Here is a 27243-nt window from a genome sequence, read left to right as displayed (position 1 = left end):
TCTTTCTACACTTGGAGGACCGAGTGTTTATCACTTAAAACAAAAGGCAGGATTGTTGAAAAGATACCATTTATCTGACAAAGACCAAACTGAAATGTCCCAAACTTATCAGGGTCTTATTGATCAATTCAATAGATTGTCTCTCAGCAGGTCGTGGTAATCCAAACTGTTTCGTTATTAGGTTCCCGGATTTTTCTCTTCTTGGTTAAAAAAGACATTTTACTTCTTAAAAGACATTTAAAATGTTGTTTAAATGATAATACTAATAATACAGACATTTGCACCTTGGATCTTTTGACCATAGCTGAGTAAAACCAAAACAAAACAGGATGTTTGTTGGATCAGTGACTTCAACATATCCTGACAACAGATCCAACAAACCTGAAACTCCCCGATAGTCAGTTAAAACGGCAGAAAACGTTTGAGTGAGAAGTGAAAATTTTTCCAAGAAACACAAAAATAAATCCAGTTGTCTTCTGTTCAAGCACTTAGGATTCCTGTGGAGCCTCAAATCTGCCCCCAAAGGCAAATTAATACAGAAACACCATTGTAATGCACTGAATAAAACCCCAAACGTTTAATTATTGAGATGAAGTTTGTAAGCTAAACTCACCTTACTGAGAAAAAATAAATAACTTGACAAATAACACCCCAATGGCTCTAAAATTTAGTTTTTATCTATCACAATTTATCTTTTATTAGAAAAAAAAAATTATAAAACACAAGAAATAAAAAATAAATTAGGCTAAAATAGCCCCAGGCAATCATATTCATTTTTACATTGCATTCCCTGCACGTTACACTAGATTGTTGTGTGCAGGTTGTGTAGCTCTGTAACTCAAGACCTCCTTCAAAGGCACCTCACAGTTTTTATTCTTCAGCCCACACAAGGCTGCATACTTTTACAGAGATCTGTAAAATAAATTGGGTGTTATTTTACAAGACACAAAATCTTTTGCAAGATAAAGAAAAAAGGAAAAACATGAAGACACGGAGATGTAAAAGGGACTGTACAGGAGGAGGACGGTACTGGGTATTCTCCTTAAATCTGATTTAGTTCTTTACATCAGCTTTGTGCACCAAAGAGAAGACCACAAAAGGTTTCCATTTTTCATCTCCTAGGACATAAATATAACATAAGTGCCGTTAAAGAAATGGTGGTATACAAGGGTGTGAGAGGAGAAGAAATGGCTCAAGGAAAGGAGATTATGAAGAGCTATAGGGTGGGGAAAGAACGACACAGAAGAGAAGGAAAAGGAGAGGACTTCTTTGCCCTTTAGTGTGCAGAGAGGGCCGATCGATAGCAGCGTAATGAGCGTGGTATTAGCTGCGGTGCAGAGGGACTGAAGCAGGGCAGAGGGAGGGCGGAGGGGGAAGGAGAAAGCCAGGATCTGATTCCCAACAGCAAACAACACAGTGCTGTAGACATCAAAACCAACACCTGAGAACACCTATTAGAGCCAGATGACCCTCTGCTCGGCTAATGATGAATCCAGCCGCAGACAAACTCTGCACACACACACACACATTTTATCCAACCTAGTTTTAGTGCAGAGTTGTTCTGTCTCTGCCAAGATTCTATCTAAGCCGAGCACATCGCCCGAAGAGGGCTAACAGAGAAAAACCCAAGCTTAATCCTTGCTAAGAAAAGGACTGCACTCAACATCACCTCTCCTTTTCGATACAGATTAAACAACAATGGCTTCTGGCACTCTCTTAATTCTACTACACAGTGGCAATTTGTATTACAAAGATGGAGACAGGGATTGTCTTTGGTTGGTTAAAGAAAGAGTGGGGGAGAGATCACCATCAGGTACACTCAACACCAATCTGTTGTTCCGTCAATAGGCTCCTTCTGCTGGAGTGCCATGTGCAGGGCACTCGGCTCTGCAAGCCTGCGACCCGTCACACCAACCATGCAGGCAAGTACAAGCCAGGGAGACACAAGGACGAATAGAAGGATCAAAGGAGGGCCCCCCTTCTTTGTGCTCGCGTGGCTCCCTAGACAAACGCATCATCCCGTCCCTTGGAAGCTGCGCTGCAAGCTGGCTGCAGGAACAGATGGCTCGGAGGACTACAACTGGGAGATACCCTGAGAAGCGAAGCGTCGTGTTTAACACATCTGTGTGTTTGACAAAGAGATGACAAGAAACTGAAGGTTACTTTTAATACCAGATTTAATACGACACAATGATCATGCTGCTCTTTATATCTGATGTTGAAAACTGGCATAATGATGCTCATCAAAAGATCAAAACCAAAAATGAGTTCTTTTATTGCAACAACTTTGTATAATTGTATTCCACTGCCACAGGCTTCCATTTAAGTCCTATAAAAACAAGAGAAGACATTAGAATATTTAAAAATTTATCTGAGTTAGTGTCACACACAGCATTGAATTCACAGGTCAACAAATCTATAAATGAAATATAGTCCAAATTAAGACTGTCTTTTAATAAGATTAGTTAAGAATGCAAAACAATTTTGTTGTTAGAGTTAATCTAATTTTTGTTTTTTAACCTTTTTTGAATCTTAAGCCTACATGATATACTAAAGTACCATTTTGACAATGTTTGAAAAAAAAAGTTTGCTGTTATATAAAATTGTTCCCATTTTTTTTAGATTCAAACTTTAGATTTTATGTTAAAAAATTAGACTGTGGTAGCTTTTATCCCTGAAGCTGCAGGTTTGAGCTCGGGTCGTTTGTCGCAAACGTCATCCGGCGTAAGTCTGCTAACTGTGGCGACCCCTGCAGAAGGGAGCAGCCGAAAGAAAAACATGTTACGTTGAAAATCTGAAGGGTTTAGACTTTACATAAAAGATGAATGTTGCATCAGAAAAATAAAGCTAACGCAAAAGTTCTTGAACCTACAGTCTGTCACATGGCCAGCAGGGGGGCAAATCCCTATAGGGGTCGAAACATGCTTTTTCATGCTTTCCACGGCTGCTCTGTCATGTAGATTTTGTCATTTTTATCTGTCCAGTAAGATCTGCCACACCCCTTAGAGGATGAGCACTTGAGTGCATTGCCTGTGCACGCTGCAGTACGAGTGTCTTCCATCTGAAATGGTGGCGCCAAAGATACAACGTGCAAAAAGACTGCAGGTTAAACCAGAAGAAGAAAAGCAACACAGATGGTGGTTTTACAGGAACTATTGTGTGAGAAGACCTGCTGCTATCAGCATTTGGATAATTTATCAGTCAGGAATCACAAGGACACAAAAACCTGTGTCCAACTGCTGGTGAGAAGTCACTCAGACTTTCTTGTCTTTGGAACAGACGGTTAACAAATCAGGAAATCATCTCAACCTCCTGCTGTAGTGAAAACTGCAGTGCAGCACTTTGGTGCAGCTAAACTATGAACTAAAAAGGTAAACTCAATGCATTACAATAAGAACCCACAATACAATATTTATGTTTTTTCTGTCTTCTGGTTTCAATGATAATTGCTTGTGTCTATAATTAATCAAAAGTTTTAATGCAAAGTATTTAATTTGAAAACTTACTTCTCAATGCGTTGTGTACCATAAACCAAGTCGCCTCCATTGTTAAGGTACACAAAAATTCCACACAAAACAATTATGATGTTTCTTTTCTGGGGCCTAAGATATTTTTTCTAATTTCTGACACGTTCAATCATTTCAAGTCTCCAACGCTGCTTGACCAAATCCTTTTTATCTGATAAACTAAATTCAAAACAGAAAGTTTTAAAACAGCTTCACAAATAATGACATCTATTTGTTTAGAATAAAACAATCAAATAGTCAATTTGTCATCATTAATGTTATTTCCTTATGTCGTGAAGAGTCACAGTCTCATTCCCTGTTTGTGAGGAACGATATCCCCGCCCCCAGCCCACCAGAACCAGGGCCTCCAGTAGATCTAACCCATGCTATGGTAATCACATGCTAATCACACTTAACACCAGCGCAGGGTCCTATACTCTAGATGAATGCATCCGTGGCATATTCACGTTTCCATTAGCATAAATCAGGTTCACCCTGCCTTTGTAATTAGTGTTTTTCATGTGAATGATAATAAGATATGGTGATTAGGTCAGGGTACCAGAATGGAAATGACTTGTCAGCTAAGTCGGCCTCAAACAGTTTGCGCACATGATGGACTATCAATATGTGCTTCCTCGAGAAGCAATTAATGATGTTGAAAGATAATTGAAGTGTGATAGACGGATGTGGAACACAAAAGTAGACTATTAGTCCAATTTCTGCAAGACTTCGCTTTAGCAGGATTTTTTTTCGTCACTTTGCATGTGTTGACTGGGAACTTTTTTACATATGGTAAATGGGCCAGTTGTTGATTTTATTTATTCATGTATTTATTTATATATTTTTTATTTATTTATTGGCCACATACTGTAGTCATGTCCATGTTTAAATCTACACTATGAACTGACACCAGGTGAAAATCACCTTTCATCAACGACACAAATAAATAAACAAAGAAACAAATAAGGGCAGGACGGTGTGTAGAGCTGACGCCTCACAGCAAGAAGGTCACAGGTTTGCCTCCCAGACTTCCTCTGTGGATGCATGGGTTTCCTCCCAACAACATACATGTTAGGATAACTCTAAATTGTCTCTAGGTGTGAGTGAGAGTGTGGACGGTTGTTTGTCTCATTTGTCTCTGAATGTCCCTGTGATGGACTTGCGACCTGTCCAGAGTGTCCCCCGCCTCTCGCACAGTGACTGCTGGAGACAGGCCCCATGTTGCCCCATGACCCGGAAAGGAGAAAGCAGATAAATAGAACTGATGGATGGACAAATAAATAAATTAATTTCTCAACAAATTGTTGTTTGCTAATTATTCAACAACAGCTGTTCAGTTCCAGTTATCCTTGTAGTTAAATGCATGCTCAGTACAAAATTAAATCCTAATGTTGGGAAGTGGATTAAAGCAAAAAAATGGAGAAACTTTACTCATTATTTCCCAAAAAAATGCAATTAAAACATTAATTTTAGGATTTTGCTAATTTTGATAAGCTAAGCAGAGACTCTCACATGATTTGATTTAATTTATTCTCAAAATTTCAGGAAAATACGGATAATTACTATAGTTGTATCAACTGTTTTTTTTTTGTTGTTTTGTTTTTTTTCACTTTTTTAACTATTCACTTCAAAGTCAGCCCCACTCTTTTGAATAATGTTTCCCAGGCGGCTGCAGGATGCATTTCAGAACCAAAGCAAGAAAGAAGTTTAGTAAAGACCATCTTCTATCTTCTTTAAAGGGATCATTAAAACTGTTTTCAACCTTTCTCTTGTGATCAAAGCATAATAAAATATATCCTTATATTTCACACTTTTTAAAATAAAGTCAGTATAGGTAAAAAAATAAATAAAAGACTAAATGAGCAAGTACATGTGTCTATAATGTGTGTACTCATCAATATGTTATAGAATTCACTACTGTATATATATACATATATATGTATATATACTTTTGGTGAGTTTTGGGACAGCTCTTCCTCTCCTGACAGTCCTGGACATTCTTCTCAGACTCCAGGTGATGGATGGCATCCTCCATGATTCACCAACAGATGAATCCCAAGAAACTGAGAGACAGACACTGTAATCCAGAATGTACAAAAGGAATAACAACAAAAACAGCAAAATTTAACTTCAACTTGACATCACTGTTTCCATGGTAACAGACAACTGATACAGCCCAAACCTTTCTCATGCGTATCATAGGCTCCCTGTGAACCAGTTGGTCACAAGCTCTTGAGTTTAAATGTGGAAAAAATGTGATCTGTGATTTTTTTTATTATTTATTTTTGTGACAATTTGACTACAAAGTGGCACATAAACACCAACAAACGCAGTTATTTTATTACCATCCTGCACATCAAACTGATGCCTCGCGTTGTCGTTCTTGTCAAGGCAGAGGAAAAGCCGAATGAATCATTTGCAGACTGTGTTTCTAAGTTATTCCAGCTCCCTGCAGCTCAGCAGTGGCTGACCCCCTCTCCCCTTCTGTCTGCTAAGAGGCCTACAGGGAGGAATCAGACCAAATTACCTTTATTGATCCAGAGAGACAGGTGAATACCAAGCAGGCCTCTTTCCCTTCACTCATCTTATCTCTCATTCAGTGTTTTTTTTTATCATTCCATTTCTCCATCTGCCTGCAAAGAGGGGAGACTATAAACAGAAATAAGGATCTTTTATGTGAGAGCGACCACCACACATCACTGTATCCACTGCTGCAGTGATTTACTGTTTGCATTTAGGTTGCTGTGATTAAACCCGCCGTCTTGTTGCTCATCTTTCACCGTCAGCGGCTGAAGGGAATGGGAACGGCGAGCGGCTGTTTTTCTGCCTCCCATCCACCGATGCCCTTTTGCCCTGGCATACAAATCACTCTGGCTGTGGAAAAGATACTCCATTAGGTCCAACTCTGAGTTAAATCAATGCGTGACTTATCAAATGAAATAGGGGATTATGAGGTAATCACCTGACAAACGTTGCTGAAATTGTAATTATCTCCATCTCAGGGAGAGAAGACCAAACTAACTATTTAAGTGGAGGCTAAGATAGCAAGGTGTGGAAAAGCACAACAGCTATATCTCTTCGACGAGAGGGTGAGGCAGAATGTTTATAAGCTGAGAGGAAGAAAAATCTCCTTCAGCCGAGAAATGACTGCCATCACTCCACAAATTTCTGCTTCATGTCCTTCATTTCATTATGACCACTGTGTTTTCTTTCTGTCTCTGCTGCTTGTACACATCTGGGGTGTTTAGGTGTCAAATTTGAAAAGAAATATTTAAACATTTATGTATAAAATATGTCAGCCTTTTTTACTCGAGCAAAACTAAGTTGAGTTTATTGGTATATAAGCAAATAAAAATCTTCTTTAATTGTAGAAATGGACCACTGTAATACTTCAAACAGAAAACTGCACTATAACGAATTGAAAAAGTGTTACAAATATAGAATAGTTCTTTAAATATAAATTTATTTGTTTTGAACACATTAAACATAAGTTTGATAATGTTTTGTCTTAAAAAGATAAAAAAAAGAAAGTCTATGGTTTATATGTTACATTATTTTTATATTACTTTATTAATTTCTCAAAATATCAAATTCATAAATCCAAGATGTCTAACTGTACTTAACTTGTTCTGGAATACATTTACCACTAACAGAATTAAACAGATAAATATTATTAAAGATGTTTGGTTTTTTTTTTTTGCTTGAATCAAAGTTTACAAAAAGAATCCACAAAAATAAATCGCAACTTTAATAATTTATTTTCCTGCACATCTGAGGTGCTGAAAAATTTGTAATTGTAAATTAATTTTAAAGCATAAATAGAAATGTAATTCACTTGTATTTGTAGGTTAAATTACTTATATTAGACAATTATATTATAATGTTGTTTTTAAACATTTCAAACATCTTATCTTCATATGAAGTTTTCCACAGTCTGTGTGCAGAAATTCTCTCTCAAGTACGCCACCGCCCCCTGGTGGCAGAATTAAGTAATTACACCAAATCCTCAAAAAACAAAAACAAAAAAAACAACAAGTAATCGTTTGTTTTTGGCCATTTTGCTCCATCTATTGGTCAAACACATTATATTGCTTTAAAATGACAAGTCAAAGGGGAAATCAAAGGAACACAAAAATAAGCCATAGTTTTTTGTTTTGTTTTGTTTTGTTTTGTTATTATGTGAAGACAACATAAAATTACATTTTTCCCCCATTCAGGTTCCAACAAGCTTCCCTAGAACAAATGTGTTTGGACAAATCTACTGAAAGCTATAAGACTACAAGCTCCTGCAAAACCTAGAGCAAATTTAATGTTATTATTTTTAGTAGTAGTAGTAGCAGTAAGTAGCTTTAGATGTCATAAAAACTAATGTCCTCAAATTACATGACCACCAGAAATAGCAAAAAAATAGTTACAAATGACCTTTTGCGTCATTTTTGTAGTGCAAAGGAAAACCTTGTTCCTCCTCAACACTGCTGCCTTTCTTACTTAAAAACTGAAATATCACTGAAACAACCTTTTTTAAAAAAAAGGTAAAAAATTACCTGAAATGCTCCTTAATGCGAACTGAGTGATGTGACTCTACCAGCAGGCTTTCTGTTCCCTGTGTTCAGTCTGAGGTGTGACTGTGGGAAGCCGACTGCTTAGCTTCAGTCTCAGTTTGGTCGAGTCACACTTTGTCACCTCGTTGGTGCCCGAGATCACACCACTTAATGTGGCCAAAGCTCACAGGATGATGCCAGCATTTGCACTCTCTGAATTAACTGCTGAGATTGGGAAGGAGCAGCTTGTAGTGTCCAAAAACTCTGTTTAAATAGTTTCATATTATGATTCAGAACTGGCACCGTGAATTTACCTGCAAATGGGTGAATCCATCCCACTTTACAGCCAAAAACTGCAACAGACACGTCATGACTATTTTAGTTCAGTGCTAAAACCAACAACCTTTTTGTAATTTAGTCATTTACATGTGTAAACCTAAAGAATATATGTCTCCACTGGCACACAACTCATACAGGCTTTTATCAGTTTTGTATTTAATGATGAAGGTGAGGAGCTTTCACACCAACAAGTGACACTGTGGTTCTGACGCCCAAAACATGGGAAAGTCCAGAAATGACACAAGAACTTGATCACTTTATCACAACTCCTCAGCTCAGGGTTTCATGATAATTCAGTTTTGATGCTCTGTTATTAGACTTTCCAACACCCAGTCTCAAACCTATGGTAGCTTTTTGTTTCTCAGTACTTGTGCAATATTAGTGCCATGTAATTTTGTTTTTATCTAGATGCCTCGAAGCAGAAAATGTGAGTGAAACCTAGTCTGTCTGTCTTTAAAAACTGGTAATCTGTCCACTGGAATTCAGGAGCCAGTACAGAGACCCCAGTGTCCCAGCCAGTGGACACCACGTTTCCCGACAAGAAGGTGCGTAAACTTCGCACTCCGCCAAACAGAAACAGAAAAGTTCCCACACAAAGGCAAGAGTTGACACGTTGACCCTGGTGTTCAAGTGCTGACCTGCTGGACGAATGCAGGTTTTAGCAAAGGAGCCACCCAGCAGCTTTTATGGTTTAATATTATCACAGGAGGCTTTATGTGGTAAGCAAACATTTCATAATGTATTTATGCAAGCATGATTTATATTTACCAGCGCAGCACTGAGATTACTGTAAAAGTTTTTACATCCAGTTACAGAAGTGATGCATCGCTGCGTGAATATTCCATTAAATGTAAGCAATTTCCTTCTAAGTGAATTTATCAGAAAAATGTTTAGAAGCGGCAGACCGTTTTCAGCAACAACATGGTCTCTGTTATTTGTTTAACTGTAATGTAGGAGAAGTTTCAATCACTGTGACAGCACTAATGTGAGAGATGTATTTGACTGCTGTAGAACTGCGCCGATAGGCTAATAATAACAGTTTGATTTAGCTGTGGGTTTAAGCTACTGCACATTTTATAAATTAATCCTGTGTTTATAGCTTTGCTGTCTGAAAAGCGTAAACTTTTCAAACCGGGAGTGCACCACTGTTTCCTACACTTTCTACATCTCCCCCACGTTTTCCCTTTTTAGGAATTCCGATTAAGTATTTTAACTGAAGTTGGAGCCATTTTGGTCAAACCTTAAAAATAATGTTACGTCCAGTTTTACGCACTACTGTAAGATGTCACGTTCAGCGTATGTGTTGTGAATGACTCCCAGCTACGACCACATCAAATTTTAACCCATTATATGTAAAATTGACTGATTTGTAGCCATCTTTGTGTTGGCTAATGTTGACTATCTGTGGCGGCCATCATGAATTAGATTGACTCTAAAAGTTCACCAGCTGTAGATGTACATCTAATTATTACTTTCTGAGAGTTTCGATCAAATTTGTCCAGTGGTTCATGAGATATTTTGCTAACAGACACATAAACACAAACACACATGGGCAAAAACATTATCGCCTGCCTTCACATTTTGCCATCAACCTATAAAGACAAGGCAAGATTTGGGTCTGTAAGTTGTGGTACTTGTGGCATATATTTTCAGATCACATCAAGAATTATTGTTAGGATTGTTGGGATTATTTTAAACTTGTAGATGGGCATTTTCTGGATGCTTACACTGAATCTATGATGCTGTCCAATAAAAAGCCAAAACAGACAACAATGAATCATTGAGACTATATATTAAAAATCCAATTGATGTGTATAAAGGAGAAAACTAACTCGTGACCAGATGTTGTCAGTGAGTTTGTGTTTCTATCCACCTCAGCCATCTTTGACACCTCCGAACCCCTCAGGCACAAGAAATGAGACACTTATCACTATTCACTTTTCCATGGGAAGAAATGTTAAACATCAATTCAAAAATGAGGACAAAAAAAATCAAAAACACTGCCTTAACTTAAATTATGCATAGATTCTTTGTTTTACAACACTGGGTTATCGTAGGAGAAAAAACACAAAACCTGTTAGTTAAGAGTAAACCTGTGTGGCCTTCTTTTAATTTAAGTTGTCTTGTTTTTCAACAGGCAGGTTAGAAACTAATAAAAACCGAAGTTTCATCAAATAAACACTTCACTCTTATATTCCAGACAGCCTGTTTAAGCAAATGAGCCACAGACAACGACCTTAATTCATTATATTTTATTGCAATGAAAAGAAAAGGCAAGATTTTTTTTAAAGAATAACTTAAAGGCATTTACATTGTTGTTGCCAAAGGAAGCTTTATGTACACGTAGGTTATTTACAGGAATAAATTAAGTCAAATATAAATATGGAGGCGTTAGTTTTCAAAGTCCTTAGAGTTTAATTTTTAGTTCTGCTTCTTTTCTGCCTCCTCTTCCTCATCCTCGCTGTCTTCATCGCTGCTGGAGTCTTGATAGGGACAGATGGTCGCTTGGATCGGATAGTTGCGCAAGAGCATTTCTGCATCCCGGTACAGATAGTCGAAACACCTGGATTTAGGCCAGAACAACCTTCAAACAGACAGGAGGGGGAAACGAATGAATGAATAGGACTGAAATAAAAATAAATAAATAAATTAAACAGGTTTGTTAATTTTAACCGTTTTCTTACTTCACAGGATGGATGACTTGTTGAGTCTTGGGCTGCGCGTTGGAAAGGTCCCCGCGCAAAGAAGCAGCCTGGGAGTTCAAACAGAATACATTTCTGTAGTTTACACTTTAAACAAAACCAGTTTAAGTGCAGCATGTTCAAACCTCACCGTCCTCTGGCTGGTTTTGCCCTCCGCTTTGTTCCAAGGTCTCCACAAATTGGGCTGCTTGCTGTCTCCAGCAGAAGCAGATCCGCCGCTGGGTTTGTTGTCCTCCATGTCTCCTCGTGCTGATCAGCCCCTGCGCGTAAAAAAGTCCCGTCAGGAATGTGAGGCTGAAGGCAGGAAACCTCCTCCTATTTATCGGAGCCTGGCAGCCCGTGCCAAATTGAACTTTGACGCGTCCCCAAGTGTTTCCATGAGCCGCGGTGTAAAGGTGAGAAGTGACACTTCAGCAAACAACAAACATATGGCCTCTTTAGTTCATTCTGAGCGCAAACTTCAGTTAAAAACAACAGAAAAACTTGACAGAAGTTTGAACCTTTTTAAGAAGCACTGCGCAAATTAGAGCTAAAAATCATGCAGCATTCCAAAAGACGCATAAAAACTTTCATTAATCAAATCTAAAGTTTACATCTGGGATATATTAGAAGTTTCAGTGAAAAAACGTATATTTTAATAAAACAAATCCTGTATTTCAGGAAATATGTTCAAGTTTCTTATCAGCATATTTGTTGGCTAAACGTTTGCTACTTTGAACTTTTGATCCCCCTTAACGTTTCTTTATCAGTCTGTGCAGCCATTTGGGAGTGAGGTGTGAAGGACCACGTGTCCTCCAGTGTCAGAGCAGGGAAGGCTCGTGCAGCAGAAGGGGGGCGGGGGTTGCACGCGCCAGTAGTGTATGTGTGTGTGTGACAGAAGGATGGAAGTCAGAAGTTAGAGCCACAACAGATGCATCAAAAAATACTTAGTCGTAAAGTTTCACTGGTTGATTAGCTGCCCTGGTTGACAGACATATGCAGATAAGTGCTTCCCCGCCGCGCGCCAGCAGGGGGGGCTGTGGGGTTACATGCCTTAAGGCAGGGCGTTAAATATGGGCCAAATATAAAAATTACTGGAGGTTTAAGGGCAACAATTATCACCCACCGCCGAAACTTGAAGTCGGACAGTTCTGGTGTTTACCCATGTTTGTCTGTCAGCAAACTTTCTCATGAACCACTGGACATATTTTCATGGAAACTTTCTGTATATCTACAAATGAGTAGCTTTTGGGGCCAGCCCGATTCAAGATGGCTGCCACAGCCAACAGATCTTGTAAAACGCAATCATAGTAATAACTCAATCAGTTTTTCAGATACTGAGCTCACATTTGGCGAGGAGCTGAAGATCAATCACAGCACATACTCTGACATCCAGCAACATTGCATGAGAGCAACTTTGTCATTCTCAACATAACATAATCAAACACTTATTATATACATTTTAGCCCATTTCTTTTCAAATTCTAAAATTTCTAAATCTATGTTTCATTTATTTTGCTTTGAAAGGGAGATCTTGGTGCTTGTCGGGAGCTTGCTAATTCCACTTTTCCTGTTTTCTTTTGTACATACTGCAGCCCTTTGTACATGTCAGACGGATGGTTTAATTAAACAACTGCTTACAGGTGCACATGTTTACACAGCCTGCTCTCCTCCGTTGTCATGGTTCCCCAAAGATTGTCTGTTTGACAGCGGCAGACTTCGTCTACGCTGATATGAGGCTCAATGTCAAGGTTTGTGAGAGGCAGGAACCGAGAATGCGGGCGGACACGTGGTGCTCAAAATCGAAACAAATTTATTTTAAGGAGACAAAAACAAAACACTGGCGAGGCAGCAAAGACTACAAATAAACTTGGGAGAGGAGGAGGAGGAGGAAGAAACCTGAACCAGGGCATAGAGCCAACAATGCACTACTGAAGAGGCTGGGGCTGATGGGGAAATGAGCTGCAGCTGTGACTAATGGAAACCAGGGACAGGTGAGAATGGGCGTGGCAGGACTGACTAAGGAAAATGACTGAGAGGAGGCAGAGAACCCAGGGAGGCATAGGGAACACTGGGAAACTGAAAACAAAGTTCAGAAAATACAAACAGCTAGAGATCTAAACTGATAGGAAAACACCTTAAAACAAAAATCTCAAAAGAGGACATATTTAACCAAGAAAAGAACTCAAAGAACCACAGATAGTCAAACCAGACACATAAATCACCTTATAGCTTTGTGTGGCCCAAAGCTATTTTAAAAAATGCTATATCTGGCCTGCGAGCCTCTTCTTGAATAAGCCTTATGGAAACATTACTATAAATGGCACATGTGTGCAGCGACTTGTCCTGTAAGTACATGGTTGTGAGAGCAAAGTGGACGCCACTATTAGGTGTGTCTGCTGTTATTTGACTCCACTCACAGCTAATGGGTGCTGCATTTTCATCTGCCGGGAGATTGTCTGTTCTTCAGGGTGCATGCATTACCAACATTAAATTTCCTTTTCCCCACTAGGCTCCATCCACATCACAAAAAAAAAGCTTTCGCTAGGGAACAAGAGATGAGAGTCATGGCGCTAATGAGATCCTCCCAGACGTCCATCTTTTTCTCAGACTTCGATTCAGCTTTGAAGCTAATTGGCCTCTCTGGGCTCTGCTGCTGGCCTCCTTTTTTTAAGTGTCATCCATTCCTTTTGCTGTGCTTTACATGTTCATCCACATGTTCAGAGAAGTTGGGAGTATTTGAATTACGATGTATTTACGGTAATGCAAATTTTTTATTATTTAAAGGTGGAAAAGGTTTTTTATCTCACCTGTTGTAGATAGCTCTTCTATAGGGCCCAAAAGGACTCAAAACAAAGACAATACAGATAAATTTAATAAAAAGTCAATAAAAAATCTAAAATGTGAGACGTTTATTAAGATTAACAGAAAAAAAATCAGTCAATTTTAGTTTTGGTCCTGGTTGGACTAGACATTAGCTTCTCCAAATTGAGGTAATTCAAACAGCTATCTACAACAGGTAAGTTACTGATTGTTCACAACTTTTCCACAGAACGCCATTTCAAATGATCTGAACTGTCCCTTTGACTGAAGACAACAACATGGTGAAACTGAGAAATCTTTCCAGATGCTCATCTCTTGCCTGCAGCACGTTTTAAAAAGTTGAGAAAGGAGCAAGAAAAAGACTGGAAAAGATGTGCAAACTGTCATGTCGGGTGACAAATAAAACCCCGATATTGTAAATCAAATGTTGTAAATCATGGAGGCTTCATTCCTTAGAGCAACGAGGAGAAGAACCATCTGGATTTCTGTCAGCACATGGGTCAAAAGCCAGCATCTGGGATGGCTTGGTTTGGGTGTGTGTGTGTGTGTGTGTGTGTGTGTGTGTGCGTGTGGGTGGGTGTGGAGGAGGTAGGGTGGTTGCATTAACACACGTGGTTTGGGTAACTTTCATGTTAGTAAAGACCATTTATACAGAATGATATCAGCACATTCTGCCATTCAGATGACATCTTTTTTCAAGAAAAGCTTGTCTTGTGTCAGAAAGACGTTGTCAGACCATATTCTGAATGTTTCACATCAGCAGAAGCCCTAAGAGGGCGCAAACCTCCACCAAGGCCATATTGTCTTTAAAGTAAATGTAGGATCTGGATTGTAACCAAAATTTCATTTCTTGTTTTTTGTGACACCCCTAATATTTCCTGAAAATGTCATTTAAATGTCTTTTAAGTAATCCTGCAAACCAACACTGCCAAAAGCATAACCTCCACACAAAACATAATGAGTTCAGGTGCTGTAAAACCCTTCCTGCAAGCCAGACTGTCCCCTTTAAAACATTTGGAGCACATCAAGCATGAATGGGAAAAGCTTTTTGCGATGGTCTCCATGGTTCCCAGATGTCCTGTAAAAAATAAATAAAACATTGTTAGAAGAAGAGGCCATAGCAAACAGGATGTTTCTCAAAAAGCATGAAAAAGAAATCTTTGTCAACACTCGGTGTGTAATAGTTGGAACATCGTCATTCAGATTCAGGGCTGAAATGATTTTCAGTTTTACAGAGGAACTCAACATTCTTTAATAGAAAAACAGGAAACAAAGCAAGCTCTTTTTCTTGCACGTCACCATGACCCAGTTGGCGGATTAATGGGATGCAAAATTATACAGCTAGATTTAATTTTACCAGAAATCCTCCTGAGTAAAACCTACTCCTCGTGTGCTGCGTGGACTTTGCTGTGACAGGTTTTTCCCAACACATCCGACATTCTTACAGAACACTACAAAGTGCGTTAAACGAGCGAAGATCAGAGGGATAGAAGAAAAGCAGGAATAATAAATATGAAGTCAGTGTTAGCGCTGAATGAAGCTGAATTAAGCCTCTGCCGAGACCATAAAGAGACACAAAACTCGTCCGATTCTCGCCTAAAAAAAAACTCTCATCATGGGGAGCACAGACTCTCAAGGATAAACTCATTTCCTTTTCAGGGCTGAACCCATTCAGATCAAATTGGTAACAGAGAATAAGACGGAGAAAAAGAGGAGCAGATGAGCAGCATGCATGTTTTGAAAAGACTACAGATAGTCAGCATTTTCCAGCCAGAGCTCGACTGAAAGCTTAACCTTTACTGTTTGTCATGACCCCTTTTTTAGAATTTGTTTTGCTAAAAACACTTCAGGCTGATCAAACTTCAACTCAATCTACCCTTTTTATTTTCTTTAAATTTGTTTTTTCAGAACTCATTGTTTAAATTTCTCGTTTTTGAAGCCCTCTTTATGGTTTTCATCCTGTTCCATGCCCGCACTTAGCAACACATGCATCTTTTTTCAGGCCTGCAAAGTCTCTGTTTGCAAAATCCTATCTTTATTTCTCTTCGCATGTTTTAAGTCAAGTGTAATGCTGCAGCGGCTGATTTTCCAGGTTCTCTTCCTTCTGTTTCCCGTGTCAGCCATTTCAGTGTGTGAGCTGTTGCGTCTCGTTTCCATCTATTCTTGCACTTAAATGGAGAAGCTATCAGTGCTGCCAAATGGGTCTGATTCTCTGGGACACTGAACAGATGCTCTCCAAAGGCAGCAGCGTTTTTAAGATTAGATTTTCGTCTTTCTGTTTATTTTCTTGTTGATGTTAAACACAGTACTGGAAAATAAATTCCCTTTAGAGCGGATTTGATAATGTTAGATTATAAAAATGGCTATTTTGATCATTGAAAAACTAACTTATTTAAAGAACATAAGAAGCTGCATTGTTCTCTAAACTGATGCCTTCAGAGCTTATTAATAACTGCCACCAAAAAGCAAAGGGTGATCATGTCTTTGCCTGTGTCTGTGCACGGGTTTGTGTGTTTGTCTGTTACATTAATATCTCATGAACTACCGGGCAAATTGTATTGAAACTTGCAGAAAGTAATCAGTGGATGATTATCTGCAACTCATTTTCTTTTAAAGTCAACATAATTTAGCATGGCTGCCACTGCTAACTGCCCTTAAATATGCAAAGATGGCTATAACTCAGTCAGTTTTATAGATATTCAGTTAAAAATTGATGCAATAGTAGTAGGTGGGAGTCATTCACAACATGTAATCTGAGCATCTTGCAGTATCTTCAGTACTGTAATGTTATTTTCAAGGTTTGACCAAAACAACTACATTTTGTTAATTTCTCATAAAATAATCTTAGTTTGAAACTCTGACATGAAAGGCTGTGGGTGAATTGCATTGCTTCAGAGAATGCTAGGCCTTTAGCTGATATACAGCATTTCCAAATCTGACATCAAACTGATGTAATGACTCCAAAGATTTCATTTTTGAAGAGTTCAACTGTTTGTTAAGAAGTCAGACTTAACATGACTGCATGTACAGCAGAAAGTTTGGTCACACAAAGGTGCAGATGCATTTCAGGACACAGTAGCAATGACCTTTGCTAACGCACTGTAATGTTTTTCTTGTTAATCCCGGCTTAAAAGAGCAAACATTCCTCCATCTGACAAACGGCAGGACTCCTGATTCATTTAATAAAGAGTAGATTCTCAGCTCATATCACCCTCCTCCCCCCTGATCTCATGTGGAGATGGATTTATTTTCTTAACCCTCTAAAACCCCACATGTTGTTTTTATTGTTGCAAAGTTGTCCTCCTTTGGCTGAAGCTTTTTCTGTGAAACAAGGTTTTAAAAGCAGATTTTTGTGGTAACAAATGTCACCTACTGATTAATATTAAAGGCCCAGCACTCCTTGAAGGAATGCATATCGTCAGACGCCTTTCATGCCAGAGTTTTGGATTAAAATCATTTTATGTTGAAAAATGACAGAATTGTTTTGGTCAAACCTTGAAAATAACGATAAACACTATCTCAGTTAGCTCAGATAATGACTTGTGAAGGACTCACTGCTACTACCACATTCAATTTGAGCTAAATATCTGTGAAATTAGCTGTGTTATAGCTGTTTATGTTTTGGCCAATGTTGATTAGACCCAGCAAACAGGTTGAATTGAATTGACTCCATTACTTTCTACAAGTTTCATGAAAATTAGCTTTGCAGTTCATGAAATAGTTTGCGAACAAACAAACACGGGAACACAGATTAGATTAAAGAATTTTGGCAAATGTGTGATCAAATGTTTTTGCTTGGATTCTGTAAAAGTAATATAACATGGTTTTATTCTCACCACAGCTTGGTCTTATTTTCCCAGAGCAATAAAACATGATGCATTGTTTCTGTTTTCTTATAAGTCTTATCTTCAAAGATGATCAATAACCAGCAAGGAACACAAACTGGAGCTGTTAATAAAAGCCAAGCTGCAGAAAAAACAGTGGCTTGTGAGATATTTCGCTAACAAACAAGCATAGTTGACTTCAGTAGTTGAGGACAAACACATTTTAAGTGATCAGTTAGTGCTCAGAGTTTAAGTTAGGGATCAGTCTCAGCTACTACCTCACCAGATTTTAGCTCAGTATCTGTAAAATTAACTGAAGTTTAGCTACTTTTGTGTTTGCTAAGAACTCTTTGCTGTGGCAGCCATCTTGAATTGGATTGACTTCAAAAGTTATGAATATGTAGATGAACACACACAGATTACTTTTTGAAAATTTCGTTAATTTTTTTTCTGTGATTCATGGGATGTTTTACTACAAACACAACCCTAACCCTAACTCACAGGCAAAAACATCATCGTCCAGCATCACCTTTGTTATGGGTGATAAAAAAGTGCTTTTTTTTAATCCATCATGTATCTTGTGGCAGTTTTATCATCCCTAATTGGTATTCAGATTCCCCCCCTCTGGGAGCTGGAATTTAATCATCTTATGGTACATAATGATTTAAGATTTTAATCAGAATTTCACTTTATGGGATCTCATTATGTGCTCATGAATGTTACTGGGCACGTTTCCGCGTCTGAAAATAAGTTTCTGCAGGCTCCGGGTTTCTTTCTCAAAATGATCAGGAAGGGGTCAGACTGAACCAGAGCCCAGTTTAATTGAAGTCTACAGTGTTTCCGTGGAAACCATCTCATGGTGAACTGTGTATTGTAAAGGAGTCAGAGCTCAGAGGGAAAAAAATATGTGAAAACAGAGAAAATACTCTGATCTCAGTGTTGTAGTCTAATAGTATGAAGTACAAAAAATCAAGTCAGTGAAACTGTAGACGCTGTACTTTTGTCGAATACGGATCTTCAGCAATAATTAACTGATTCTCACACATCGCTAAGGGTAAAAGGTGATAATGTTTTTGTTTGTGTTGGTGCTGTGTGGTTGTTTGTAGTGTTAGCAAAATATCACATGAACCAGTGGACATAATTTAATGAAACTCTGAAAGTAAACATTGGATGTACATCTACAACTGATTAACTTTTAAAGTCAACTCAATTCAAGATGTCTGCCACAGCTAACTCACTTTAGGAAACACAAAAGTAGCTATAATTGAGCCAATTTTACATAAGCTGAACTAAAGTTTAGTGTGATAATGGCAGAGCTTAAAGCACTACACATTGCCAAATAATTTTGCTTTAAACTTTGGCAATAACTGTTGAAATTAACCCTGTTTGTCTGTTAGCAAAATATCTCATGACTCATTTGATCGACTTCAGTTAAACGATCAGAAAGTGGGTGTACATCTACAGCTGAATGACTTTTGGAGTCGACCAAATTTAAGATGATGGCCACAGATAATCAACCTTAGCCAACACAAAAATGGCTACAACTCAGTTAAATTTACAGATATTGAGCTAAATATTGGTGGAGTAGTAGCTGAGAGTCATCCTCAATGCATTGTCTGAAAACTATTACATCTTGTGAACACACAATATCACATGAGATCGTACATAATGTCAGTTACATAGTTTGACCAAAACAGCTACAACTGCATTCCTTCTCAGGGTGCTATGATTTTTAATTTTCTTTTAGTTTAAAACCATGGCATGAAAGGAGGCAGGCGATATGCATCCCTTCCAGGAATGCTTGGTCTTTAATTTATGTTGATTTTATTTAGTTCATTCAGTGCTCTCCTCTTGTTTGATCTTTTGAATTCCAGACACTGAGCATGAGTTACAACAACAAAAGCAAGAAGACAGTGTCCTGTTTGTCCTTCTGCTCTGCCCTGGGATCACCTTAGGTGATCTTTTATGGTGGCAAAAAGAGAATACTGATGAGCTGAAAAATAACAATTGTGAAACAACGGAGAAAAAGCGACTCTCGGGGGATGGTTTTGCAGCTTGGAAGAACTGACTGCAAAATGTGAGTTCAGAAGTCTGTGTAGGAGGCCAGCCTCAGTATATGTCTGGGTTAGTGACTTCAGGTGGTTAATGAAAGATAAGATGCAACAACTGCATGCTTAAATGGTTTTTTTTTTTATTTCTGATAGGGAATAAAGATTGAAAGTATAGGCAAAAAAAAAAGAAAATCAGACAGTCAGGGTAACGCTTGACTGGTTGTGAGTTAAAGATTGAAGATCACCTCGATGCCTTGGTCAGATTTATGCTCTGCACGTCGGACGCAGACACTATGAATTTTTAGTAAAACCCGTTCGGGGGTCTTCAGTGTTTTGACCCTCTCCAAAGCAATCAGGGCGGTTAAGCGGGAGCAGCTTTAAAACTATCGAGCACACGTGTGATCAGAATGTTGCTTAGAGTGATGTGGAGATGAAGGAGAGAAAAGTAAATAAGCATCAAAAGTGGAATTAGTGTTGACTCCCAGCAGCACTTTAGACACATGAAGGGAATATTATCAGCCACCACCAAAGACAAAGGAGGGCGATAATGTTTTGCCCACGCATGTGTCTGTCTGTTAGCACAGCAGCTCATGAACTACAAGCAGATTTTAGTGAAACTTTCAGAAAATAATTATTGAATTGATATTTACAATTGACTACTTTTTGAGCATATTTAATTCATGATGGCCGCCACAGCAATCTGATCTCAGAAAACACAAACGTGGCTATAGTTCAGTCAATTTTACAGATGCTGTACCAACATTCTGTGTGGTTGTAGCAGAGATTTATTCACTATACATACTCCAAGTACTACTCCTTATACAAGATCTTTGCCAAAAACTTTAGCGTTAATTGTTGGTGTCAACCCTGTTTTTATCTGTTAGCAAAATATCTTAAGAACCACTGGGTGGATTTTAATGAAACTTTAAGAAACAAAACCTTTGGAGTGAATCAAAATCAAGAGCGTCGTCACAGCTAATCAAAAATGGCTACAACTCAGTCACTTTTACAGATGTTGAGCTACAATTTGATTTGATGTGGTAGTAGCTGAGAGTCATTCATAACAAATACTCAGAGCGTGACATCTGTGATATTTGTCAGAGATTGCATAAGTTGTTATTTTTAAGGTTTAGCATAAACAGCTACAACTCAGCATAAGATGATCTCAGTTTAAAACTCATGAAAAGCAGAAGGGGCTTTGCATTCTTTCAAGGAATGCTAGGCTTTTAGTTGATTATGGAGTCATAACTGAAGTGGTCATTAAAGGTTTAAAAAACATCCTTCTCTTAGTTGGATAACTACTTCAGAGACTCAATCTGCGGTAAAGAATCTGAGGTCTAATGTTCGTTTGATGTTTTGATGGGGCTGAATTCGAACTAAAACATTTCTCCCATCTTGAAGGACCTGCAGTGATGAGTCACTCGTGGTCAGAGTCATCTACATGCAACAGTTGTCTGCTGGTTTTTGTAAAACCTTTGAGTTTCGCCTCACGTCAGCGGGAGCTCTTGTCCTTTGTACAAGGTCAGCAATTGATCTCTGTGATCATTGGATGACAGGCTAACACCATACCGGTGAATTTTAATGCAGCCAGTGGTTAAAATAATTAGCCAGCAGCTTCAAAAAGCAGCTGAGAATGTGATCTTTTTTTTTTAAACCATTTTAAGAGCAAGGTTTAGAGTTTTTAAATGAAGCACATTTGAATTTGTTTCTTTTTAGGAACATAAACTTGATTTAGGCTGTGCAGAATTCAGAGATATTCAGAAATGATTATCTGCTTGGATGAGTGTAAAGTGTAAACAAAAACAGAATGCAATGATTTCCAAATCTCATAAATCAATATTTTATTCAGTAAACAAATCTAATGTTTGATCTAAGAATTTGTACTTTCTTTCTTTCTTTTTTTTTTTAAAAGAGGTAAAATGACCTTATTCCTTCTTAAAAATTGTACAATTTCTTAGTTTCAACATTCAATATCTTTACTATGTTCCATTGTTAATAAACAACATATCTCAACTTTTTTAGAACTGGGTTTCTATATGATAACTTGCATTTTAAAGTAAAAACTAGCTTTTTTTTAAGTAGCGAGGCTGTATGTTCATCACATTATTTATTTTTTTTAAAAAGGAAAACAGCACAGTCCCGGTAAAGCAACAAAACTTCCAAGACAAAGGAAATACTTTTTAATCAGAAAAATTTCGGTGACAACATTGCAACACTGAGTGAAACCATGAGAAAAACTTCTGAGTGAATTGATTGTTTGCAGTCTGTGCATGTTGCAGTGAATTGTGGCCTCATTTAAAACCACATAACAGAAGAAAGACCTGTTTTATTCATGTGGATGGCCAAGAATTGTTAGCTTTCAGGTAAATTGCAAAATAAATTACATGTTATCTCAGTGATTGCACATTATTACCTGGATGAAGACACAGAAAGAGTGTGGTCACAGAGAAGAAAAATTGATCCAGGAGAAAATAAATTGCACTGCCACGAAACGAGATTAACATCATTGATGGGTATGTTGGACTGAATTATAGTCTCTGATGGACTATAGTTCTGCTCAGATTCTTAATTCCTGCACATTTTAAACTTCAAGTTTAGCCAGAGTGATTGAGCTTTGTATTAGCTGGAAAAATAACACATTTAGGAATGGCTCAAAAACACTTTTCCAGCTAAAGTCAGCTAATTAAAAAGCCGGTTTTGTGCCAAAATCTGAGTATGAGCAAAACTCAAAACTCACAAAAACACCCACATTATGTAGTTATCTAGTTTCTTGATTTTATCATTTGCTTTATCATTAATAAACATTCAATAGTCTCCAAACATAAGATCATAGAGGATAGATTGGTGGAATATTTTGTGATATTAAATAAAAATAAACACAAACATTATTCTAGGGGCTTATCTAAGTTTGTTCCAAAAAGATTAGCCTGAAGGTTAGGGTCTGGCATTGCTATAATATTATAATATTGCCAATAAATGTCTCTTATTACCCTGTAATAAACATGGCATGATATATGGTTTATATTATCTGTTCTGTACTGAGTTTGATTGAAGGCGTTGAAGGAGTTTGGAGGAGACTTGCAGTGGATTACGTCACACTGGTTTCATCAGTATTTTATAGATGGTTCATGACTACCAAAGCTTCAACAGCGGGCTGGCACAGGAAGTGGTATATTGGTCAAATTTGGTGAACCTTTTGGTTTTCAGAGAAAACAGGAAAAGTAAACAGAAGACTTCTCTTCAACGCTAATGATAAAGTTTTATATGTGCATAAAGTGGCATATATTTGCTACATATTTACCCAATAAAACAGGCTGATTTGGTTATATTGTTGCCAGTTGTTTTAGCCAATTCCTATAGTTTAACACTATATTAAAGTTCACTTTAAAAAGGCTTGTTGTTTCTACCACGCTTTTAAAATTATAAGGTGAATTGGCAGGAATTTGCAAATCTTTGCACAAGCCTTTGTTGGTGAACTCCAGCATCACTTATAGAATGCAGAAATGAATAATACTTTATTTCCAAACTAGAAATTGTATTTTTGCAGTATTTTACTGAATTATTTTCCTACTATTTAATAATCACATCCATTCAGCTGGCTAAAGTAAACACCAATACAAAATCCCTGGAAAAAACACAATCAGAACTTTTTTCTTGGAGTTATGTAGGTTTGAACCTGTTTGATTCAGGGAGGTTTTTAGATTTATTATGGTATCACTGAGGCAGCAGCTCACCTGCTGACAGGGAAGAAAAAATGGGTCTGCACCAGCTTCCTGTCTGCTACCGAATTCAATTTAAAATGTTATTGCTTGTTTTTAAGAGTCTTAATGGCACGGCACCACCTTTGAACTCCTGCACCGTTACACTCCATCTAAAGCTCTTAGATCCACAAATCAGTTTCTTTCAGCCGCTACGCGATACGGGTACGAAACCAGAGGTGACAGAACATTTTCTTTCCAATCTCCGGAACAGACTGCCATTGAAAAATAGAGCTGCTCGGACGGTTGATCATTTTAAATTTCTGCTGAAAACCCAATTCTTTTCACGGGCTTTCAGTTCTAATTGAGCAGGACATCTTGACTTTTATTGCGCACTTTTCAATATTGCAGCTGAAAGGCGAAGTCGGACGATGTTTTTTGCCCGTTTCTGTGCGCGTGTTTGTTTTTCTCTTTCTCTTTCAGAAAGCAAACATTAAGCTGACATCTACACATGATTGACTTTGAAGTAAACTCAATTCAAGATGGCCGCCACCGCTAATCGAACTTAACCAACACAAAAATGGCTATGCCTCAGTGAAATTTACAGATATTGAGCTCATATTTGGTGTGGTAGTAGCAGAGCCTTGTCCCTAACACATACTTTGAGGGCAACAAATTGCGCAACATCTTTGTTTAAAACAATAGCAATAACTTTTAGTCAATCCTACTCTTCTTTCAGCAAAATATCTCATACAACACCATGAGGATTTCAATGAAACTTTCAGAAAATATTCACTGGTTGTGCATTTACAACTGATTATGTTTTGGAGTCAACTCATTATAAGATGGAAACCAGAGCTAATCAACCTTAGTCTACACAAAAATGGCTATTCTTCAGTAAATTTTAGAGACATAACGCTAAAACTCGGTCGTAGCTGAGTGGGAAATGTTTGAAAGTTACTGCTGAACTGTTGAAAGTTCACAGAACTGAACTTGATATTTAACATACTGCTTATGTGATGATAAAGGAGGTCTCTCCTTGTTCACACCACTCACCTATTCATCAGTTTTTTATCTGCAGGAAACAGAATCAGATAACGCAGTGGAGGGTCAGCGGCTTGGATCCCAGGAGAGCAATAAATCATTCAAATGAGCTTGATTTTTTTTTTCATTTTATATGTTTGAAACAAAATTTAGAACACAAAATACAAACATGGCACAAGTCTTATTTTGAAAATAAGACGGCAACACATTTTCGGTCGGTATGGAAATGTTTGCATATGAGAGTAAATCATAAAATGTAAATGAAAAGTAATGTTTGATGTGCTGAAAATCACAGTTTCCGTATCGAGCCCCATCTCTGTGGGTAATAAGTAAGGAGCATTGGGCTGAAAACAGAATACATGCATTCATCTTGCATTTTGCACACGTACAGTACTTGTGTCGGTGATGCAATAAGCCTTCACGCCTCCTTGTGAACTATTTTAGCCATTTCAATATCAGAAACCATTTGATGCGTTCTTCTGATCAAAGCTCATCCACCAGTGTAAACAACCGAGCATAACGTCTTATCAAGATCACTTTAGCATGAAGCAGAACAAAGCAAAAGACCAAAGGAAAAAAAATCCCCCGGGATAGCTTTTAGAGACTGACAGGTTTATTAAACCATACATTATTGATGCTCAGACAAATGTGAATAAAAATGGAGCAGACAGAAAGCTTTGATTCACTTTTTCCAATCCATAGCAGCTTTTAGAGAAACAGCAAATCTGTAAATATATGTCATTTATTTATATCTTAGTGTTTGGTCACTGATATGATTACTGCGTATTGCTTGTAATAATCTTCTCAGCGTAAAATTCACCACAAAGTCAGCGCAAAAAAAATATTTGAATAAGTCTCTTAAAGTTTTATCATTTTATTGTTTAAAGAGGTTTATTTAAGGAAGGACTGGGTGGATTATATTGTTGATGGATAACAATGGCGGGTAGATTAGCCTTTAGACTCAGCAGCGCTGCACCTCAAGCACAATGTACAGTGTTCTTATTTTAGCTGAATGAGATTGTTTTTAACTGACAAACATAGAATAAGCACCTCTATATCGCACAAGATATTATCTTGAATGAATAGCTACTGTAAAGTGTAACAGTTTTAGGGGAAAAAAGCTACATTTTCTTCTTGAGATACAGGTCTGAACGATCTCAGCGCACACTGAAAAGGTTTTCCCTAAGGAGGTGGTCTGGACCCCCTTTTATCCACATGTTTGGTAGTCTGAACACAATCTGTCATGAGCCAAGCTGTAGGACGTCCTACTGACCCGACCTGACCCTACACAAGGAGCAAAGTCCACATCTTGGGGTTTAAAAGAAAGTTAAAGATAAATAAACAGCAATCCTGGTTGTTTTTGGACCCACTGGGGTCACATTAAGCTATAATGGGCTGGGCCTAACATTGAAGAGCAGTGAGCAGTGGTATGTTGCATTATTTTCACCTAAATAAACAAAAAGCTGATGTAGAATGGATTCTGACACTGACTTCTATAGTCACTTATAATATTGTATATGCCTTTCTTTTTTTATATTGCATCTGTTAGTTAATTAAGCTTATTAAGACATAACTCAAATGGTTCTGAATCATTTTAATGATAAAATAGAGTTCAGATGTGTGAACGAATTGCCACAGAAACATCAGCAGACCTGCTAATGTCCTGTTTGTGGTGACATGGTTGCATCTTTCTAAATAAAGTCTGGGTAACTGACTTCCATCCGTTCATTTTCTTTACCTGTTTTTTTCTGTTCCTGGTCATGGTGGAGCCGGTGCCTGTCTCCTCTCCATGTCACCCTGAGAGAGGCAGGGTACATCCTGGACAGGTCACAAGTCCATCGCGGGGCCACGTTGAGACAAACAAGACAAACAAAGGGTTACTGACATCCGATTGTAAAAGGTTTTGGGGTGCACAATTACCACTAAGTGTCAACAGAGGCATCAGAGCTGATCGCTTGCAGTCAAATCACCCGAAACAGATTTGGAACAACAAATCTGAACAGCCTAAAAGAAGCAGCAAACAGTCCCTTTTCCTCTGAAGTGTCACAGATGTTTTTCACAGATCTGTCTGTAGGAGCCTTTCTTTCTCAAAGCCCATTGTTTCTTAAATGCATTCCCTTTCTTTTTAGATTAAAATCCACCATCAAATCTAAAAGCTTTCATGCAGGGATCTGCATCTGTGGGATGAAACATGTTGTATTCACAAGGTGCATGGCTTGACATAAGAGAGAGACAGTTTCAGATATTTTGCCACTTCTGAATTTGACAGTTTATTCATGTTTGTAAATCACAGAACAGATGACTGAGGGTCTTAGACAACGATTTGATTTTTAAAGGATTTTATCAGAGAAAATCGACAACCTTGCGGTGCTTTTGAAAGGGATTGCAATTTAACATCACCATGGGCAGCTTTTCAGACACTAGTTAAATTTTTTTTTTTTCATTTTTCATTTTTCATCTGACAACAAAAAAAAAAAGAGCAGCTGTTTTGGCAAATCATGCTGTATAAAAAGGTAATAAATATAGCAGAGAAGGAAACAGATGTGAAGAGTTGGCAGAAAAGCAAAAGACAAATTGTACTTGAGGACTCGGTTATTATAATAATTCGAACTCTACATCATCTAATGGCATTTAACAACAGTTTTAGCAGATTTTGGCTGATGTAAAAAGATGATAAATTTACAGTAAGTAGTTCACTTTTAGACACTGGGCCTTTAAATTACAAAAAAAACAAAC

The 27243-nt window shown here is 37.9% G+C and overlaps 1 protein-coding gene across 4 annotated transcripts; it reads right to left on the bottom strand.

The window, feature by feature from the left end:
• Window positions 1-10642: 10642 nt before the first annotated feature.
• ripply2 (ripply transcriptional repressor 2) lies at window positions 10643-26962 on the bottom strand. 4 transcript variants are annotated; one of them, XM_037981466.1, is made up of 4 exons: window positions 26246-26962; window positions 11219-11348; window positions 11071-11138; window positions 10643-10970 (listed from the first exon to the last, which is right to left on the bottom strand). In XM_037981466.1, exons 2-4 carry the CDS (start codon window positions 11324-11326, stop codon window positions 10808-10810), a joined length of 339 nt encoding a protein of 112 aa, XP_037837394.1. In that variant the 5' UTR covers window positions 11327-11348; window positions 26246-26962; the 3' UTR covers window positions 10643-10807. The 4 variants fall into 4 exon arrangements, with proteins under 4 accessions (XP_037837394.1, XP_024860773.1, XP_024860774.1 ...); XM_025005005.2 differs by lacking the exon at window positions 26246-26962 and adding an exon at window positions 12709-13839; XM_025005006.2 differs by lacking the exon at window positions 26246-26962 and adding an exon at window positions 12415-12664.
• Between the last annotated feature and the right edge of the window lie 281 nt (window positions 26963-27243).

This window comes from Kryptolebias marmoratus, linkage group LG19 (genome assembly GCF_001649575.2).
Source record: "Kryptolebias marmoratus isolate JLee-2015 linkage group LG19, ASM164957v2, whole genome shotgun sequence".
NCBI classification, from domain to species: Eukaryota; Metazoa; Chordata; class Actinopteri; order Cyprinodontiformes; family Rivulidae; genus Kryptolebias; species Kryptolebias marmoratus.
The sequence above is the reverse complement of the archived record's forward strand: the minus strand, read 5'-3'. Positions and strand labels throughout refer to the sequence as shown.

Excerpts from the sequence above, each read along its gene's own strand:
- ripply2 (XM_037981466.1), bottom strand. The coding sequence starts at position 11,326 with ATGGAGGACAACAAACCCAGCGGCGGATCTGCTTCTGCTGGAGACAGC. Across the intron at positions 11,139-11,218 it reads GCAAAACCAGCCAGAGGACG|GCTGCTTCTTTGCGCGGGGA; the intron begins GTGAGGTTTGAA and ends TTGAACTCCCAG. Across the intron at positions 10,971-11,070 it reads CAAGTCATCCATCCTGTGAA|GTTGTTCTGGCCTAAATCCA; the intron begins GTAAGAAAACGG and ends GTCTGTTTGAAG.